At 39.3% G+C, this 21,742-nt stretch overlaps 1 protein-coding gene across 5 annotated transcripts in view; it reads left to right on the top strand.

Moving 5' to 3' along the window:
- NRG3 (neuregulin 3) overlaps window positions 1–21,742 on the top strand; it is a 1,032,879-nt gene that overhangs the window by 990,954 nt on the left and 20,183 nt on the right. For all 5 annotated transcript variants that reach the window (XM_045567954.1, XM_045567953.1, XM_045567951.1 and 2 more), the window contains exons 5-6: window positions 2,861–2,963; window positions 10,066–10,192. In XM_045567954.1, coding sequence (XP_045423910.1) covers window positions 2,861–2,963; window positions 10,066–10,192 — 230 coding nt within the window. The remainder of the gene's footprint in view (window positions 1–2,860; window positions 2,964–10,065; window positions 10,193–21,742) is intronic.

Raw genomic sequence — 21,742 nt, 5'->3', positions numbered from 1 at the left:
TAAGGTAACAGGTCCTGGGGTGTCAATGATGTGAGAAGGGCTGCACCAGGTGCTCGGGACATAGTGGAAATCCAAATGAGAAATCACTGAAGAATATGGTCCTCTGAACCAGTTGAGCTTACAGTATAGTGCAAGACTTGTTGAACTAATGACATTTAATTTGAAATTAAAGTAAAAGAAAAGGTGAGTGGGTCTTTAAAAGAAAAGTAGGAGAATAATATTCCAGAGAGAAAGAGAACAACATGTGTCCAGACTATAAGGAGTTAAATGGTAGACAAAATGAAAACAACAGGAGAGTGGTTGGTAAGGGTGAGCAGTGTCCTATTGGGAGGATTTTTAGATCAAGAGTTTTAGATATTATTACATCTATAATAGACTTCAAAAATAGAATACACACACCACATGCACATGCACAATACATACATATGTAGATACATATATATGGTTCAATTTATATATTAAAAAGTTTATTTTGCCTGCTACATGGAAAATTGTTTATGGGAGCATAATCATAAGAATGGGCTAAAAGATAAAAACCAATGTTTTATTTAATATTCTGTATATTTTATATATTCTCTATATATTCCCTATTTTTGTCCCCAGGATTAATATTTTTGCAGCTACAATTGTCCTAAGTCAAACTACCAGTTTACAATGGATAATTTTTTACATTTTTAATATAAATATTTATCTGTGAAAGCATCACTGTAATTAAAACAAGGAATATATCTGTAACTATGAAAAGTTTCCTCATCTCACTTTGTAATTTCTTTCCTCAAGAAAGAAACTGTCTCCCTCCCTGCTCCTGACCCCAAGTATTTGCATATGTGCTTCCTATGTATTGTCCTCTATTTTCCATAATTTTATATAACTGGAATTATATAACGTGTACCCACTTTTTGTCTGATTTATTGCACTCAACGTAATTATTCTGAGATTCTTCCATATTGCTGCTTAAATCTATAGTTCATTTCTTTTTAATGTTGAATAATATTCCATTGTATGGATATACCATATTTGATTATCCATTTACCTGTTGGTGGGCAGTTGGGTTATTTCCATTTTTTTTTTTTTTTTTTTTTTGCTATTGCAAATAAAGTTTCTACGAACATTTGGGTACACAATGAAATTATGGCTTCATTAGTCTTGGGTAAGGTAGGTGTGTGTTTAACTTTCTGTGAAGCCATTCTTTCAGGTGGACATATAATTTTACATTTCCATCAGAAGCATGTGAGAGTCCTAGTTGATCCACATTTTTTTCAACACTTACTATGGGGAGCCTTTAATTTCAGCTATTCTAGTAGAAGTGCCATATATATCATTATAGTCCATTATAGTTTAATTTGTGATTTCATAATAAAAAATTACATTGACCATCTTTTAAGGTACTTATTAGTCATCCATATATCTTTGGGGAAGTGTCTGTTGAAGTATTTTGCCTATTTTTAAATTGGATTGCTTATTATTGAGTTGTTAAGTGATTCTTATGTATTATAGATATAAGTCCATTGTTGAATATGTATTTTACAAATGTTTTTCCAAGGCCATGTTTTGCCTTTTGATTTTCCTAATGGTGTCTTTGACTAGCAAGTGCTGATGAATTCCATTTTATTAATTTTTAAACATTTTATAGTTTGTATGTTTTGTATTTCACTTAAGAAATCTTTGCTAAACTCATGACACTAAAATTTTCTCCTATATTTTCTTCTAATTCAATAGTTTGAAATTTTCCATTTATGTATATTATCCTTTTTGTGTTTATATTTGTATAAGGTATGAGGTAGGGTCAAGGTTCATTTTTGTGGATATGGCTATGCCATTGTTGCAATTTCATTTTTTGAAAACACTGACCATCGAATTACTTTGGCATCATTGTCAAAAATCAATTGTCCGCATCTGTTTACATATAATTATCATCCCCAATTCCAAGCTGCTCAAGGTAGAGGCACGGAGAAGGCAGTTTATTGGGTTCATATACATTAATTTTGCCAAATGGATAGAAGTAATGCATGCATTGGAGATATTTACAAGAGCATAAATAACTGTAATCATGGGTTATGGTCTCTGTGCATATAAGCAGAAAAATAAAGACAAGAGGAGGATAATTGACAAAGATAAATTGCTGGGTTCTATGGATACAAAGGTCTTGATGAGATGGAAGAACTGTTTTGGTCAATATACTTCAGAAAAAAGAGTTGAGAGTATAAATGGTAGTGGCTGAAAAGTGAAATCTTTGTTTTTGAATTATTGTCATTTTTGCTCTGAGAAGCTACAAGATATGACCTTGGTAATAGAGGCTGAGCTCTACTGTGCCAGATCATTGATTACTGATGAGGTCAGAGAGTGGGTGAATAAAATATTCACATGCATGTTGAATTTTTTTCCCATGAGTGATGTCAATCATAGTAGTAGGAGGATGAATAGGAGGACTAAATCAGAATCAGAAAAGGCATCAGCACTACAAAAACAAAGCTGGAAGACATCACTGGCACAGGAAAATTCAATTGCACATGTATTTGTCTCTCTGGTTGATTAATTGGGGCACCATCATAATTTCAAAGGTATATGTCCTCACTAAGTCCCAAGGTCACAGAATGTCTTTTGATAATAAGCATTACAGTTGCAGTATCTGGGTGTGAGTTCCGAGTTAGCCATGCAGATACCAAAAAATAGCAGCTAGTTATTTTGTAGAAGTTTGCAAAGAAGTTGAATCTTAATAAATTCCTCATATTTTTTCCTATTCATGACAGAAAAAAAAAAGTTGGCTTTGAAAGACTCCCACCAGCTCAGAAGTACAAGGTTGATTATTGCTGCTGTGCCCTGCTAGCATCCATTCTAATTCTGTTTTTCAAATTCACAGAGAGTGAAGAAGTGTATCAAAGGCAGGTGCTGTCAATTTCATGTATCATCTTTGGAATTGTCATCGTGGGCATGTTCTGTGCAGCATTCTACTTCAAAAGCAAGTAAGACCATTTCTCTCAAGTATTACAAGGTTACTTCTCAGAGAAAGCACTTTGTCTTTCTTTAAGTTTTCAGTCTCTGCTCCAAGGAGAGGGATCCTGTGCAATTGGGTCCATCAACATCTGCAAGTGACTTATGACCTTTTGTAGACTGTGGTGAGGGTGTACAGGCATGTGCATATATGTAAATGCATGTGTGTGTACATGTGTGTGCACAGCTTACGTTGTGCACTGTGATGCACATAATGATCATTCCTCTCAGGGATCTTAAATGTTATATGTTCTTTGTACCAATTAATTATGTACCTGTATTAAAGGTTTGTTATTTTTGGATCAAATGGGGCACTGCCATGGACCTAAACATTATCAAGCATTATCTAGCCTTTTCTGAGAAAAACATACAGAAAAAAATCACAGTTTTCCTTTCATACTGTTTTAACCTGATATTCATACAGCTTTTGGCCAAATATGAAACATGAATACTAAAAAAATGCACTTTAGTTCACCAGCTGGTATGCACATTTCAAATATGCCCTGAATTTCCCATTCCAAGAAACTAGACCTTTTATATATAAGGGTGCTTACTATTAATTAAAAAGTAGAATATGTACATATATATATAAATATATACACACACATGTAGGTATGTATGTGTGTATTTTTCCCAAATGTACTCTGATAGAGGTATTTTATTTATGGAAATGATGTAATCTGCACTTAAAATAAGAAACACAGATAAAACCATTAGCCCCATGGTTTCTTATGCCTTAAGATGTTCGCACAGATTTTGTTCCTACAGCTTGTCTGAAATCCAAGCCAAAGTGTAATTGCTTTTTGTTGGGCCTAAATTTTCTTTATACCCATTTGCTCTTCTAAAAATAGATCTTTTCAAATATACTTTGTGATACCTGCTTGTATGTTGTGTGTGTTGATTTTTAAAGAGAACCACGATTACGATTTTCTAAAATAATGGAAACTCAGGCATGAATCCAGAATTAGTAACTATTATTTTTTATTAAATAATTTCAGAATAGTTTTGTATATTCATAATTACTGCAAAAATAGTACAGGGTTTCTATGTACCCCCAATGCAAGCTTCCCCTATTGCTAATGTCTTACATAATTATGGTACATTTGTCATAGTTAATCGAACAATATTGATACAATACTACTAAATAAAGTTCATATTTACAGATTTAATTAGTTTTTACCTAATGTATTTTTTTAAATTCCAGGGCCCTATCCAGGGTACCAGATTACATTAGTTGTCACATTTCCAAGGCAATTCTTGCCTGTGACAGTTGTAACTGTCAATTTTTGAGCACTTCCTCTTTGCCAGGCATATTAGGCTTTTTATGTTCTAGTTCCCATTCCCCACAACAATCAGAGTTGTACATTACTACCGCATTTTTCAAACAATATCAGAATTTATTTTTAAATATTAATTAATTTTTCAAAGCCACAAAGTAGGAAGTTATAGATGAAGTCTTTGAATCTCAGCAGTTCTAGTTTAAATTACCTGCTCTAAACCACTGTACCACATTGGCTCACGTAGTCCTCCTGCTAGACGGTTAAAACTGCTCAGAGTTCTGAATTGCAGTCTCTGGTGAAGCCCTGGCACTTTATCTTTTCTGTGGAGGCATCTGGCATAACGGTCATGGTTTGACGCTGGTCAGCCATACCCGGATTCAACAAGCCAATGGCTTGTTGTGTGTCATTTGGCAAATTACAAGGTGTCTCTTAGCCTCAGTTTTCTTTGTGGTAAAATATGAACACACACACACACAAATCCACCATATAGAATTTCATTCTGCCGGGCGCGGTGGCTCACGCCTGTAATCCTAGCACTCTGGGAGGCCACTGTGGGCAGATTGTTTGAGCCCAGGAGTTCAAGACCAGCCTGAGTAAGAGCAAGACCCCGGTCTCTACAACAAAACAAAACAAAACAAAAAAAAAAGTAAGAAAGAAATTAGCTGGACAACTAAAAAAATATATAGAAAAAAAAATTAGCTGGACATGGCGGCACATGCCTGTAGTCACAGCCACTCGGGAGGCTGAGGCAGGAGGATCGCTTGAGCTCAGGAGTTTGAGGTTGCTGTGAGCTAGGCTGACGCCACGGTACTCTGGCCCAGGAAATAGAGTAAGACTCTGTCTCAAAAAAAAAAAAAAAAAAAGAATTTTGTTAAGGATTAAATGGGATAATATTGTAAAAGGCACAGCATAGTGGTTAAAAGAGTAAATACTCAACGCAGTCTTGCTGTTGTTAACGCCCACTGGTTTTCCGCACCAGGACTGGGTAGCTACAAAGTTAAGAGCCTAGACTGGAGCACAAGAGGGGTAATCACAGCCAGCAGGGTGACAGAAGGGTCTCCACCAGGGCTATGGATGAGAAAGAAATTGTGTATTCAACAATAAGCAAATTACTATGAAGAAGTGGTTAATCACTTATTTTTAGAGTGTAATTTGTAGTTGTACCACATTTAAACGAAAGACTGATTATGGTAATCAAGAGAGCAGAGAACAGCTGGATTCCTAGGGGCTTCCATCTTCAGGGCTGTCAATGTCTGACTCCCTGGGCAGCAAGTGGGCTCTGAGACCCACATCACCCCCTGGGGCTCAGCGAGGGGCGGGAGTGTAGTGGAAACACTGTCCATCAGCAGATTCATTGTGCAGGCTCAGAGGACTGAGCTAATGGCAGATACTTGGGATACTGTTGTCTTTCTGCCTGCCAACCTGCACACACTGTTATCTTTTAAAAAAATCTATTAGTCAATATATGAAAGTAAAAATAATAAAATAATAATAAATATTGAAGCCTTTTCAACTGGAGTCGTAATGTTCATCAGAGACCTGAAGTGTGTATTTCCTTCTTCTAGTAAGATGTTTAGGCTTGGTCTTCTTTCACTTTTCTTTGCTTGAGAGAAAAGACACAACCTCACCAAGCACATAATTTATATTGCTAAAAGCAATATAGTTTTTTTTAATAACATCCTGACACAAATTTATTTTATGAATTTCTGGATCTCTAGGTCCTTTCCCAAAACCTCGGGGAGAACAGAGCAGTCAGACACTACCTTGACCTCCCCTTACTCATAAAAAAATGTAGTTTATATGTATATACTTTTGTTGACTTTAGCTTGGAAGCCTCAAGTCTTTCAGGATTCTAAGTCTTATTTATCACTGGTCACTGGAATCCAAATAAACTCACCTGAACTTCCATTCGGTATACTGGGATATGAAGTTCCTGCCCAGAGAGAATTGAGACTTACTTCAAAGCTCACATCCTCTTTTTGTCATTTATGTTCTGTTTCCCATAATCCCTCAGATCTTGCTACTCTGATCCTTTTGCCATTCCGCTGTCACCTTGCTATGGCATGACTTCATTTGCAGGAATGTTACAGCAAATTGTATGTCTGAGGAAAGTGTGAAGGCAGGTAACATGATGAGGCGGAAGTAAGCAACACCCCCTTGAATTTGGAGGATTTTCTGATGGAGTTAACTGAACCCCCGGCGATTATAAAATACAAAGTGAAAGAAATTCTTTTCTCGTCACTCCCAATAAACCTCTGTGTTCTTACAGACAGTTAATAAAACTATTAATTGAGCCCTTCAAGTCTAGCCAGTATGGCTCACATGGCAACTATAAATTCTAGGTTTTCTCTTTACTTTCAACTTATATAGGTAAGAGGGATAAGCCTGGATGTAGGAGTTCTTAGTAGACTTTGAAAATGCGTGATTCAGCTCTAAAACCAGAATTGGGATAGGAGAGATGTGCCAGAAAGCAGAACCTGGGACGGTGAGAATAAAAACTGGGAAAACAGAGGAAGACAAAAGAGAACTGGAGTTACCAGTGAAATATAGGTCAGTAACAGCCTGCCCCTGGCTATAGGTTATCACCCTCTGAAGTAAGAGATTTTAAATCTCAAGAAAAGCCTCCTAATGGCAGGCATTTAGCTCCTCTGACACACTGCTGTGATGCTCTTTGGCCGTGGAGGTCCTAGTCCCAGAGTTGCCAGCAGATGGTTGTGAAGAGTCGCCTTTCTCAATCTCATGTCCTGTTCTGAGATTGCTCCCTGCCAATGACATGTCAGTGTGGGGCTCTGAAGACCTAGACCTTTACCCCAACTTGTGGTGCAAGGCTATCCCAGCTTCAGATCTCCCTGGGGGGTTGCTGAGGTCTTCACTGAACCTGCCCAATCCTGCTTCCTTCTCCATCCTTTGCTTCCACAGTTGTAGATACCGAGAGCCCTGCCTAATAAAGACCTTGTGTGCTATCTCCATCTCAGGGGTCTTTCCCACAGGAACCCAATCTGCAACACTGCAAATAAGGTCTACCAGCAAGTTTATGACGTCTTTTATTCCACAACTTACATCCCATTTCTTTCTAATGCATTGGGCCAGAGAAACTTAAAATTCAATGAACTGTACAGTTCAACACTAATAGTGTTGGGCTAGTAGTGTCCCAGTGTGCAATGCACGCATCTTGTCCTCCCCAGAGCGACTGTTCCCATGAGAGAGTTGATGGTATTGCAATCAGATGCTGATCATTTCTTCAGTTCCTATTTGCTGGGGGAAGGGGGAAAGAGCAACAAAGTGCGCTTGTGAGAGGAGAAGGATGGTTGAGGCAAGGGGAGGTGGAGAGGAGGAGGCAGGCTCAGAAAGGAAAGGCCACTTATCCTGGAATGTTAGTGAGTCAGGATTTGAGTGAGAAGAGGCTAAAGAGGAATGCAAATTATAAAAGGATTTAGGAAATGTCATCAGATATTTTTATGAGGAAAATTCCTTTATAAGTTTGTATTTCCAGCACCCTGAATTGGATTATTGAAAAAGTAGTTAGTGTTTCTACCATTTTAATCCTCAGGAGAATAATTGAGTCCTTGCTCTGTGCCAGGTGCCCTCTAAAAGATTCAGGATGATTTACCCAGCTAGGACCACCCAACTTACCATTTCCTTCATGAATGAATCCCTGATCGAATTTTGTGGCTGTAATGTGCTTCTTAAAGTGCTGATATGATAGATTTATTTTTAACAATAGGCTACAGATTAGCTGTAAGGAAGTACATAGATTATTACAACTGGATTAAAGCAACTAAGAGTGCTAGAGATAAAATTCCCCCAAATAATTGAAAAGATAAAAGAAATACTTGAACAAAAAGAGATACACCACACTGGTGTTGTAAATTCAAAAGGGGTAATGATGCTCAAAGCTTCCAAATCTTGCAGCAAATGCTGGTGACTTGCTTGTGAAGATGCAGTTAGTTCAATCTTGTCTTTTATCTTTGGGCCAATGTTCTAATTCTTCTGTAGCATCTGCCCATAAGACAGAACTTGCTGCATGACAAAAAGGGAAAGAGATGAACACTTTGCGTGTGCTCCCGTGTACAGTCACCACAGTGTCCAGGGAAGATAGTTCTTATGAACTCCACTTACAGATGAGGAAACTGAGGCTCAGTGAAGTTTAGGAAATCATTAGGGTATCAAAACTAGTGGATGGCAGACTGGGATTAAAATGCCAGTCCCTGTGATACCAGATCCAGTGCTCTGTAGGGTGGAAAAGCTCGCTGCAGAAGAGTGTGCATGTACCCCATGAATAGCTTTATCCTTGACAGGCATCTTGGGGGAGAAGCAAAATTCAGGGGGAGGATTCTGCTATGAAAATTGTCAGAATCAAAGTGGAGTCGTTTGAGTTAAAAACCCTGACGAATAGAGCCAGGAAAGGCCATGAAGGAGGGTTCTTATGCACAAATGCCTGACAACAAGAACTGTCGCAGAAGACTGTGCAAAAACCGTAAGATTGCACAAAGGGCAGCACAACCTTACAGAAAAAAAAGCGCTTCTGCAAGGATATCTGCTCAGCAACTGCCTGTCAGCCTTGCACTGCTGCCACCCTTGTTATTGATCCTTGTAGCCGTGGGTGACTGTCTCAAAACAGTTCTGTAATCCTTCTTATTTTTCTTTTAAAAAGCTTTTTCTTCCTCTCCTGGAATACACACATAATTTACTATGGCACTCATGTTAGTATTTCCCTTGCACTGTCTATTCCAGAATAAATATCATTTTCTTTTACAGAGTCCCTCTCTTTGTTTGTTATTTAGGTTGACACCGCAAAGCTTTTTGTTTATTTATGAGTACCAGGTCTTACGCGCGTATGTATGTAATTGCTGTGAAGCTCCTGGGAGAGAACTGCTAATAAAGCAGTGGTTTGTTCTGTCCTTGTGATACAGTCACTCCACATGTGCAAGCACTTTACTTGGAGTCCAAACCCCTACAGCAATTTAGTCTTGCCTCTTATAAACCGTGAGACCTTGGACAGGCGGCTTGGCAGTTCTGCCTGGTGGTTGGGGAGCTAGGGTACACAGCCAGATTGGCCGGGTTAAAATCCACACTCTGCCATTTACCAACTATGTGACCCTGGGAAAATGGGTTAGCTTCTCTGTGCCTCAGTTCTCAGCTATTAAATGGATGCAATTTTATTGCCTCATCCTATAGAATTATTATGAAGAATAGATGAGTTGATATGTGTAAAATGCTTAAAATGACGTATGGCCCATTAATCAGTAATCGCTAGCTATTTAAAGAGTTAACTATTTTTATGATTTGGACTGTTGGTGACAATAAATGAGCTGTTTCTGAACTATAAAAGACAGAAAATATACACGTTATAGCACATATGCAAGTCATGTAGTTAAACTCAACATATTTGAATTGTACAAATGTAAATGCAACTTTGAAAATATGTTCTGTGTGACCACTAGACCCAAGCCCCCAATTTTCCCCCCAGTCACTTCCCCATAGCATTTCCAATTCTTTTGCAACTGAGCACTTAGGGCAGGGTCCTCTGCATCCATGGGGGCCAGGACAACACTTTATGTTTCTGCCTTTGAAATACTATCAAGTGTGAATCCTGGATGATATTGGATGACACCAGGTTCTTTCTCATTGGAAGTATTTCTTGGTGGGGTTGAAAATGAGAGAAAGCCTCTCTTTGTTAACTGAGTTTATCTAGCAAACAACAAAAATAGATGTTGAGAATGTATAAACCTCAAAAATAGGAATAGAATGAGTTTATACAAATATTTATACACATATTTATTTATAACCACAGGAAACAAGCTAAACAAATCCAAGAGCAGCTGAAAGTGCCACAGAATGGTAAAAACTACAGTCTCAAAGCGTCCAGCACAATGACAAAGTCAGAAAACTTGGTGAAGAGTCATGTCCAGCTGCAAAATGTAAGTTTGCATGTTTTCGCACCTGCTCCTGCAGCCACCTCAATGCATCCAGTCCAGAGGGGATGGGAGCCTGTGATCAGACGTGTATATTTTTTCAGAATTTTTACACATTTTTGATTAAATCATGTTGCATTTCTGGGGAAGGGGGTGTGCACAGATGCATGTATATATGTATTAGATTGGATGAAAGAGAGAAAAGTTAAATCTCAGCTCTTGATTATAATCTTTAGTATCAATCTCTGGTAACAATTAGAGCTTCAGTTGTTTGTCCCATAAACACTTATTGAATCTTTAGTTTGTACCAGAAATAGTATTTGACATTAGGGATACAATGTTCCTTGCCCTGTGGGAAGTTACGTGTAGCAAGAAATACAAACACCAGCAGAACTAGAAGTGAGCATGCTGAGGCTGTTGATGTTGCAGCAGAGGCTGGACGAGAGGAGGCCGATGGGGCCCATGGGTGCAGACCTGGGTGCTGCCTCACAACAGAGTTGGGCTCAGGCTTGGTTTTGAAGGGCATCAAAAGTTCATCAGAGAGTCAAAAGGCTAAGAACAAGAGACTAGAACATACAGAAAGAATAAAACCATGGAATCCCAATATATGCTATGTTTAAGCAACTCCAAGTTACAGAGTGTGAGAAGGGTCAAAGGTGAAAGGTGAGAGGTATGATCCCAAAGTCAGTCCTTCTAACACCAGGCCTTGTAAGTGACACGAGAACTTGAGGTTAATGCAATCTCTTTTCCTCCTACCTTCTTTGTAAGGTAGTTTTAATCATTTCTGAGATATATTGCAAAACACTAAATTAAAGACAAGTGAACACTGTCTAATACATGCAGAAATATTCCCCTTAGGTGGCAATTCTTTGCCCCCACACAAGATTGCACTTCCAGATTCTGGGGCCCAAAAAGAAAGAACAAAGGCCACGGTATAAACCTAGTTTGAGTATAATAGGCAATCACCCAGGACATACGCTTAAATCGCTGGGAATTTATACATCATTTGTGATTCTAAGAAATCATTACCCAAAGAGTTACCACTATGATGTGCATAACAGATGTACTTAGATGGTTTAATGCAGAATTCATAAATCAGAATCACTGCCTAGCAAAGTTTTGTTAAACATTTATTCATGGCAATGTGCAGGGATTGTTCTTTTCAGAAACACAGAAAATGGTTTTCCTAATGATATCTAATGAGTGTAATCCCACCACCCTAAAACAATCACACTGATGGCAGGCTTCGAGTCCTTAGCAACTGCTCCTGTCAAAGATAAACAAAGCTGGAGACTAGTTAAAGTGATAAGGACAGATTTTAATCAGTAATATACTATTGCAGTAGGAAAGATAGTCCCCTGTGAACTGAACTCAACATCAATTTGTGCAGAGGTGACTGGGCTTTCTAAAGGGAGAATAAGGGAGTGGGCAAGTGCAGTTGCAGGGTCTTGAGCAGAGTCAGGGAAGTAAAAAATTACAGAGTTAGTCAGCGCTGATGTATTAGACCAGCTGTGTCGGTTAGCTGGAAATTATTGCAGTTAGGATTCTATCCTCCCACAGAGACTGGGAGACAGAGGGCCTATGCCTTCTGATGATTGCATTCAAAAAATGGCTTTCTGGTCCTTGACAAAGACATCCTTGAGGTGTAGGAGATGAGCAACATATTCACAATTTTAAGTGTTTTTTAGGAAATTCTCTAAGTGAAGGGAGGACAGGGGCCTATCACCGGTGTAGGCTAGAACAGCTAGAGCAAACCTGAAATTCTTTTAATAGCCTTGAGCTCTTTCTTTTCCTCTTTTTCCTTCTTTTTTCTTTTTCTTTCTTTTTTTTTTTTTTCAGGAAGGCACTTTAAGGGTGGCCAGGGTCATCCTCGGAAGCAGCCCTGAGGTGTTCAAAACTATGTTCGTCTTTGTTCAAGTCTTAGTGGGGGCGGAACAGAGGTTGATGAAATCGTTTGTTTGGGCCTAAAATTAACTTAAGAAGAGAGTTTTTGACAGTCCCTGTGCATTTTACAGGGTGGCATTGTGGCCAGGGCACGCACAGTTTTGTACCCTTCTTTTACACCTAACATGTCATCAGTAGCATTTTCTGTCTGCTTTACGATCTCCGCAAGCTCGTGTGGAATAACTGTATCATGGTTCACACAGTGACCACTTCACAGTTTGCTCCTCCACCCCTCTTGGTAGACATTCGGGTTCTTTCCCATTGTTTCCTATTATTGGCAATGTAAACATAAACTCTTCACTCTTGTACCCCGCTCCCCCATTTGATCGGAATTATTAGTGTTGGAATTACTAGTTGTAGGGGTTTCAACACCTGAAAAACCTTGGATATATATGATTTTATTTCCATTTTTCTCTCCCTCTTCCCTCCTCTGCAGCCCACCCTTTCCCAACATTTGATATGTGGGCACAGGGCAGCAAGGCGTGGGCTCAACTGGATTATTCCTTTGGGGCCCAAGAGAGGGTGTAGGGATAGTGTCTTTTTGTGTTCATCCCATTTGTGTATAAGCAAAGTATAGGAGAGGAAAAAATATTTTTCCTTCTATCCTTCTCAGCTCTCAGCTGGGACTCTGTAACAAAAGACAGATAAACAAGTGAAAAACAAACAGAAGTTTATTAACATGTGCATGGTACATGTTAACACATGGGAGCACTGAGAAATGCGTGAGTCAAAGCAACTCTACAGGGTACTGAGAACCTAGGTTTATACACCATCTTAGGCTAAAATAAAGGGGTTTAGGATTCTGCACGGAGGAGAGAAGTTATAGGACAGTGACCAAAAAAATTGTGGTAAACAAGGGTTGTTTAGTAAGGGTTGTTATGCAGATTTAAGTGTCTTACCTATTGATGGGGTGTTAAATTTCCTCTTCATTTCTACAAGTGAAAATTTCACTTACAAAAGGAAAAATGTGTGCCCTATTTGTAGTTTTTCCTGCATTTGCAGGTTCTCAATGATCTTTAGTTCAAAATAATCCCTATGCCAAAGAGATGTATTTCAGGGTGGCATATTCTGGTACCCCTAAAGAGCATGTAGAAGACATTCTGTCTCTGATATGTGGTGTGATCAGCTAAGATTACACATTCCAAGGGATTATTAGTTTAAAAAGGAGTTTAAGGAGAAATAGAGAGGCCAGACAGAGAGGAGATATTAGAGGAAGGCATTTAAGGACTTGAAAAAGGAGAGCAAGGTTCACGGAACAGACACATGCACGTGGTGACAGCGTTCCACACATTGCCAGCTTGGGCTCAGGGGCCTACCTGAGCAAGTCCCTTTAACAAGACTAAATTGGGATGAACAAATTGCTTTCCTGGAGGCATATGTCAATTTTAGCACTAGAAGGCAGTGTGGGTCACTCTTATTTTTATGATACTTTTGTCAGCATTTCCCTTGCAAATTTAATAGTACGAAATGACATTTTTAAAAAGTTGCATTTCTTTGTTTGAGAGTGAAGTATATTCTCTGTCCACATCTTTCTAGTCAAATTTCCCCTTTGATAAATTACATATGGATACCCTTTGCTCATAATTTTGGTACGGGAAGCAAATATCAATTTGACTGCAATTTTCCATACTGTGTGTTTTAGGAGAAAATAGTGATGAAGAATAGATATCAATAATCCATTAAAAAGAAATAGATAAGTTTAAGAACATTTGCTTTCCTTCAATGCTGTCCTTAAGATATCTGTGCAGTTGGAGACAAGGAGCAGGTAGTCTTAGTCATTAGTAATCTGATGTGTGGCTAAGAATTTTTGGATGCATATTAAAATGTGCAGGCATTAAAGAAAATTTGGGGAAGCACTTTTCCTTTTCTGATCTATATATTTTATTTCTGGCAAGAACTATGAGGAAATACCAATGCCAATAATAATAATAATAACAAAAATGGTAAATGAAATAGTAATAATAGTAATAGCAAATAACATGTACAGGGCACATATATAGTATGATGTTAAATAATGAAAATGTCTTGATAACAGAAAAAACAAATTCTGCCAAAATATTTAAAGAGGTTTATTCTGAGCCAATATAAGTGACTGTGGTCCTGGGAACACAGTTTCAAGAGGTCTTGAGAGAGTGTGCCCAAGGCCAGCGGTCCCCAGCCATTTTGACACCAGGGACAAGTTTCATGGAAGACAATTTTTCCACTGACTGAGGTGCTGGGGGGATGGTGGGAAATGGTTTCGGGATGATTCAAGCACATTACATTTATTGTGCAGTCAGACCTCTCTGTTAATGATAATCTGTCTTTGCAGCTGCTCCCCAGTGCTAGCATCACCACCTCAAATCATCAGGCATTAGATTCTCATAAGGAGCGTGCAGCCTAGATCCCTGGAATGTGTAGTTTACAGTAGGGTTCGTGTTCTTATGAGACTCTAATGCTCCCGCTAATCTGACAGGAGGCGGAGCTTATGCAGTGACGCGAGCAATGGGGAGTGGCTGTAAATGCAGATGAAGCTTCGCTCCCTTGCAGGAGGTGAGCAGCCTGGTTCCAGTACCCGGTCTGTGGCCTGGGGGTTGGGGACCACAGCCCAAGGTGGCTGGATTACAGTTTGGTTTTACACATTTCAGAAAGACAGAAATTGCAGGTAAAATCATAAATTAATACAGAGAAGGTATACTTTGGTTTGGCCTGAAAAGAAGGAACATTCTGAAGAGGAGGCTTACAAGTCATAGGTGAGTTTTAGGGATCCTGTAGTTGGCGATTGGTTGAAAGAGTTAAGCTTTGTATAAAAACTTGGAGTCAGTCGGAAGGAATGCTTGAGTTTAGATAAGGGGGTCTGACATCTGTCATGTGATGCTATACCAGAGTCTATGTTGGAAAGCCACATTATACCAGGTTAATGAAAAAAAAAACATTTAATGAGATTTTATCATTTATAAGGCATGACTTCCCACATGCCCCTTAGAAAGGAATTCAGGCAAGAGAAAAGATAAGGTCAGAGTTCAGTCCTCAATATTGTCTTATTTAGTCTGAACAACAAACACTTACTTTATACCCATGATGTGCAGAAAAGGGAAATGGGACTCAGAGCCCGAGAAAGTTACTGCTGACACCTGGTGAGTAGTGAGACACAAACCCACATTCACATATTGTAACTCGGTGATTCTCAACAGGGGACACACACACACACACACACACACACACACACACATTCGGCAAAGTCTGCAAACAACTTGGGAGACTAATGCTACAGACATTCCCAAAATGTCAAGAGTGGTGAGGAAGTCCAGAGTCCATGCTCAAGTTGCAAATGGGACCATCAGGAAATTCTGAACACCCAGTTCCAGCAGGAAGCTTCCCACCACAGTCCTTTATTTCCACTATGAGGAAGGTGACAGATTATCTATGTAATATCACCCTTGGGAGGGAACATTTCCTGCCTGCTTATCCTATCAGGAAAATCTGTCTTTGTTTTATCTTGAATCCCAGGTTAGCTACTTGAAATTCTTTGCAAATTGCAGCGTTTAACAAATGAATTCTCTGTGTCTGGCATTCCCTTAAGTTCATTAAACATTCATGGCTACGGGTTTCACTTTGTAGTCATTTAACAAGATGTGAAACACCTAGTCAAGTGAAGCTACGTGATATTCTGGAAACACTTGACTCAGGTGCTGCAGAGCTAGAGTGCATTATCCTGGCAGTGACTTGGAAGCATCTAGTCCTTGCCATCTTTTACAAATAAAGCATTTGTGAGGCAAAATGAACTGACCTCATTTACTGTCCCAAGTGAGAAAGAGCCGGCGATAGAATTAGAACCTCCATAGGCTTCAAGGGAAGCGAGTGAAACTTCTCAGCCTGGGTCAGGGATCAAGAGAAGCCATCAAAAGATAGATGATCCATTCTTCTCTCTTAAAATCAAGAGAAAAAATATACGTAACTGAAAAGTTAAAGAAGAAAATTATATACCCCTTTCAAACCTTTTTTTCAATAACCATCTTAAGAAAAATAGGATTATGGGCGGTAACAGTCAATGAGAAAGAATTGGAACGTAACACTCACAAGCTAAAGGAGAGTAATAAGAATTTAATGCCTTAAACAGTCTTAATAATGTATAGTAAGGCAGATGTTTATTCAGTAATGCTTCCTGAAGACTTTTCTGTCTTGGTCACTGCATGAAGAGCTTAAAGGACAAACAGAAGAGATTGTTCCTGGCCTCAGGATGCTCACAGGCTGGTGGTCGAGAAAACTATGTAAGCATATACTGTTTTATAACGTAGATGCATTAAGTCAAAGTGCTGTCAGAGAATGGAAGAGCACTTCTGAGTTTGACTGGGGAGATATGAAGACTGCCTACAGTGGGTGACATTTGAATTCAGTCTTGAGAGTGAGTTAAAATTCATCAAATTGCTTGCAGAGGGGGATATAGGTCAGAAAATGTAATATCTTTGTAGCATTAATTAAACTTAATTTTGAGTAGTTCTACTCTAAAATCTGGTTTCATGTTTTAAGTGTCAAGTTCTAGCTTATTAATTCAATATAGATTCATAGATTCATCTATTTATTCAAATATTGATTAAATAGCTAGTAAGTGCCAGACAATACCTACTAAGGACCGGGGATATGATGATGACCAAAAATGAGAATGTCCCTGCTTTCAAGAAGTTTATTGATTCCTGCAGGTGACAGATATTGATCAAATAATCTCACACATGTGGAATCTTATCTGTGCCCAGGTCTACAGCCAATGGTAAATGGTGCTATCCGAGCTTATAGCAGGCAAGTTGGGGAGTTACATGACAACAGGAATAGCAAAGAGCTCCCTAAGAAGAAGCAATAGCACAAGTTCAGTCCTCTGGGTGAAGCTGGAACCTTGTTGGAAAGGGGGGTGGCAGGGGGTGCTTAGTGTGCCTGGTGTCTGAAGGGGGTCTCATATTATTTCGCTTTAGAGCAGCGGTCCCCAACCTTTTTGACACTAGAGCCCAGTTTTGTGGAAGACAGTTTTTCCATGGACGAGGGAGGGGGAGGACGTTGCCGCCTCGGCTCCACCTCAGATCATCAGGGGTTCCATTCTCACGGGGAGCACATAACCTGGATCTCTCACATGCACAGTTTTCAGTGGGGTTCTTCCTTCTCCTGTGAGGGTTTGATGCTGCTGATCTGGCCGGGAGCAGGGGCTCGGGTGGTGATGTGAGGGAGGGATGAGGGGCGGCTGTGGGTGCAGGTGGCGCTTCGCTCCCTTGCCTGCCACTGTCCTCCTCCTGGGGGACCCTCACCCATGCTGGTTGGGAACCGCAGCTGTATAAATATTGACAATTGTTACAGTTCTTCCTGCTCTGGTGCATGATGCAAAAATTCTCAAAATAGCAGCAATGGTGAAGTTTTTTTTAATTATTTACATTAGAAATCCAGATGAAATCACTCTTGAAAACATGTAACCATCAATTTCCCCATCCTCTGGGCTCATGAGTCAGTCCAGCAATACAGAACCTTTTGACACAGACATAGATGAGCGGGAGCAAAGCAGAGAGAATATTTAAAAACCGTTTTAACATATCCTCCTCCTGCACTTATTGCCTGGGGTTCCAGACCAGGGGATTATCAGCTCTGTCAACATTGCTTTCCCAAACAAACTCCATTTGCATTTAACCTTCTGACTCCCACTGCATGCGTGTGGCAGACCTGGAAACAATGTCGTTACTCTGCTGCTAACATGTGCCTGCTTCACTGGACCGGCCTGCTGATTTTAGCACATCACCAACAATGTGTGAGGAGCAAGGCAGGTGATGGGCGGGTAACAGAGGACAGCCTCGGCACCCTGAAGCAACTTGCACAAGGTGGGGCTTTCAAGGAGGCCAACTGGACCTGCTTCCCCAAGAAATAACAGCGTGGACCAGAGCCTATGGGGCTATTTAAGAGGAAATCACTTGGGCTTGTGCTGAGAGGACCAGTGAACAGACTGGGACTTCTCCCTATTCACTACTAAAGTAATGTTTTGTATGTTATACCAAAGGAGATCCTAACGAAGTGCACACAGTTAGGGTCTGTGTCAAGGAAAGAACATGTCATCAACTGCCAGACTTTGTAACATGGTAGAGAATCCTAATAGGGAGGTCCAAACAGACAGCTGACCTGAGCACTTAAACCTCACTGGAGATAAGATCTGATGGATAGGGGAGGTGGGGAGGGGAGGGGATGGAGGTATGACTACATGATGAGTGCCAGGCGCACTGTCTGGAGAATGAGAACGGACGCGCTTGGGACTCTGACTCGGGGGGATGGGCGGGACATGGACAATGTATATGACCTAAACTTATGTACCCCCATGATGAGCTGAAATAAAAAAAAAAAAAAAAAAAAGATCTGATGGATAAAATTGTACAGACCTTAAGTCCTCCCAGGGATGGAACTGCATACATTTTGGAAGAAACCATAATAAATGCTTTCAGCATAGAGCACAAACTGTGCAACAGTTATGATCCTTGTCATTTAAGCTAAATTTAATGAGAGTTGTTTTGCTGAGTGGGGTGTGCACCCCGAGGGCTTATGCCTGAGCAACTCAAGAAACTAAAGGGAGACTAAATTCTATCTTTAGTCTCTAAATTTCTCTCTCTCTTTTTTTTTTTTTGGTGTGTATCTTTTGCTTTAAAAAAAAAACTGTGTTTTAATTTTTTAAGTAGATTTTATTTTTTAGGACAGTTGTTGATTTAAAGAAAAGTTGAGAAGTTACTACATAGAGTTCCCACATGCTCTGTAATCAATTTCCCCTATTATTAACATTGTACATTGGTGTATTAAATTTGTTAAAATTAATGAACTAATATTGAGGTGTTATTACTGACTATAATCCATAGTTTATCCAGATTACCTGAGTTTTTACCTAATCACTTCTTCTATTCCAGCCCCATCCAGGACAACACATTACATTTAGTTGCCCTGTCTCCTTGGGCTTCTCTTGGCTGTGAAGGTTTGTCAGGTTTTCCTTGTCACGGCGACCCCTGGTAGTTTTGAGTACTGGTTAAAGTGTTTTGCATGATGTCCCTCTGTTGGAATTTGATGTTTTTCTCATGAAGTTACAGGTTTTTCATAGAAAGATAACAAATGCCATTTTCATCACATCATACAAGGGCACACACTATCAGTCTGGTTTTTCATTATTGTTGCTTGCCTTATGTGTCCGAGGTCCCACACTTACGGAGTGCGGAGTTATGGTCCCTCTTCCTTCCAGTGGAGTATCTACATAAGTTATTGGAAACTCTGCTACAAAGTTTCTGTCTTCTCCCCCACTTACTTATTCATGATGTCATTTACTTTTATCAGCATGAACTCATGGATACTTATTTTATATTCTGATTTGTATTCCAAGTAGCTATATGCTTTATTTTGTGATGCAGTCTTTCTGGCTTTGGCTATCGATGGGTCTTTCAGTCGGCTCATGTGGTTTTGACATCATCCATCAATTCAGTGAGGTTTTGGGGGGGTTTGTGGAGCACTACAAGATGCTTTAGCTTTGTGTTGTGTATTTTGTGCCCTAGTCCTGGAATCGGTCATTTCTCTGAGGAGCCCTAGTTCCTTTTATTGCAGAATGCTACTGGAAACCAAGATTTGGGATCTAGGTGTGTGTGTCCTCACTGCTACTGGGATGTCCTTGTTTCTAGGACTTCTCAGCAAACAGATCAAAGATTATATATAGTATATAATATTACAGATATTATAGATATAGTAAAGATATATATCTATAAAGAGCTAAGTATTAAAGATTATATATGTGCACTATCATATATCTATAAATATTTCTGTATGTGATCATCTGTTTCTGTATTCCGCTAAACATGAGCTCGCACTGAGGTCTCCCCCAGTTCTAATCCACTACCACGTGGCTCGTTCTAGCCTCCTCCCTTTGCTTATCTATAAATTCCCACTTGAACAGTGAAAACCTGGCTCCCACTATGTGACATTCATTTGCTTATTTGTTCAGTGGCAGAATATCTGGGTAGCGTTCTTGGAATTGTCACACCATACCTCTGTGCTATAGGAGTGCTTAGATGCAGTACTTCTGCCTTTAGACTCATTTCCGAAGCTGCTCTGGGCAGCATTACGCCTCCCCCACCTTCCACCATCGCCCTTCCTTACATTTGTGGTGCAGCTCGACTCCCTCGTCAGAGTCTGCATTCCTTCCTGGGATCTCCAGGCCTCCTAAATAATACTGATGTTTTTAATAGCTGTATTTCTTTAATAGATATAGAAAGCTTAAAGTGAACTATTTCCCCCTGGGTGAATTTTGGTAGTTTATATCTTTCACAAAATTGGTCCATTTCAACTAAGTTATTAAATTTGAGGACACAGAGTTTCTCAGAGGGTTCCTTTATCATCCATTTTATGACCATGGGAGCCGTAGTGACAGCCCCTCTTTCACTTGTTATTGGTAATTTGAATCTTCTCTTTTCTGTTATGAGTTAGCCAGACTAGAGATTTATCAAAATTATTGCTCATTTCAAAGAATCATATTTGCTTTTGTTGATTTTTCTCAATCATTTTCCTGGTTTCGATTTAATTGATATCTTCTTGAACTTTTCTCTTCTTTGGCTGATTTTAGGCTTAAATTATTCTTTTTCTAGTATAGATTATCAATTTTAGGTATTTATTTCTTTAAAATATAAAAATTTGATGCTACAAATTTATCTCTAGTCACTGCTTTCATACTTTCCACAAATTTTGATAAACTGTATTTTCAATTTCATTTATGTAAAAATATTTTAAAATTTATGTTGAAATTTCTTCTTTGACCATTCTGTTATCAACATGTATGTTATTCAGTCTCTAAATATTTTGGGATTTTTCCAACTATCTTTTTTTTTTTTTTTTTTGAGACAGTCTCTCTTTGTTGCCTGGGCTAGAGTGAGTGCCGTGGCGTCAGCCTAGCTCACAGCAACCTCAAACTCCTGGGCTTAAGCAATCCTCCTGCCTCAGCCTCCGGAGTAGCTGGGACTACAGGCATGCGCCACCATGCCCGGCTAATTTTTTCTATATATATTTTTAGTTGTCCAGATAATTTTTATTTCTATTTTTAGTAGAGACGGGGTCTCGCTCAGGTTGGTCTCGAACTCCTGACCTAGAGCGATGCACCCGCCTCTGCCTCCCAGAGGGCTAGGATTACAGGCGTGAGCCACCGCGCCTGGCTCCAAGTATCTTTTTGATATTGATTTTTCTAGTTTAATTTTAATGTGGTCTGAGAACATACTTTGTAGAATTTCTATTCTTTTTAATTGCATAAGGTGAATTTTATGGCCAAAAAATGTGGTTTATGTTGATTAATGTTTCATGTGAGCTTGAGAAGAAAGTGTAATTTGCTATTGTGGAAGGAATATTCTATTGACATCAATTAGATCAACTTCATTGAAAGTACTCGTCAGGTCAACTGTATCTTTACTGATTTTTCTGCTTGCTGGATCTGTGAATTACTGACAGATGGGTGTTGAACTCTCCAAGTGTAACAGTAGATTTATCTTTTTCTCTTTATAGTTCTTTGAATTTTTGCTTTATGAATTTTGATGCTCTGTTATTAGGTGTATGAATGTTAATTATTGTATCTTCTTGAAAAATTGATCCCTTTGT

Source organism: Lemur catta, chromosome 14 (assembly GCF_020740605.2).
Source record: "Lemur catta isolate mLemCat1 chromosome 14, mLemCat1.pri, whole genome shotgun sequence".
Classification (NCBI taxonomy): Eukaryota; Metazoa; Chordata; class Mammalia; order Primates; family Lemuridae; genus Lemur; species Lemur catta.
The sequence above is the reverse complement of the archived record's forward strand: the minus strand, read 5'-3'. Positions and strand labels throughout refer to the sequence as shown.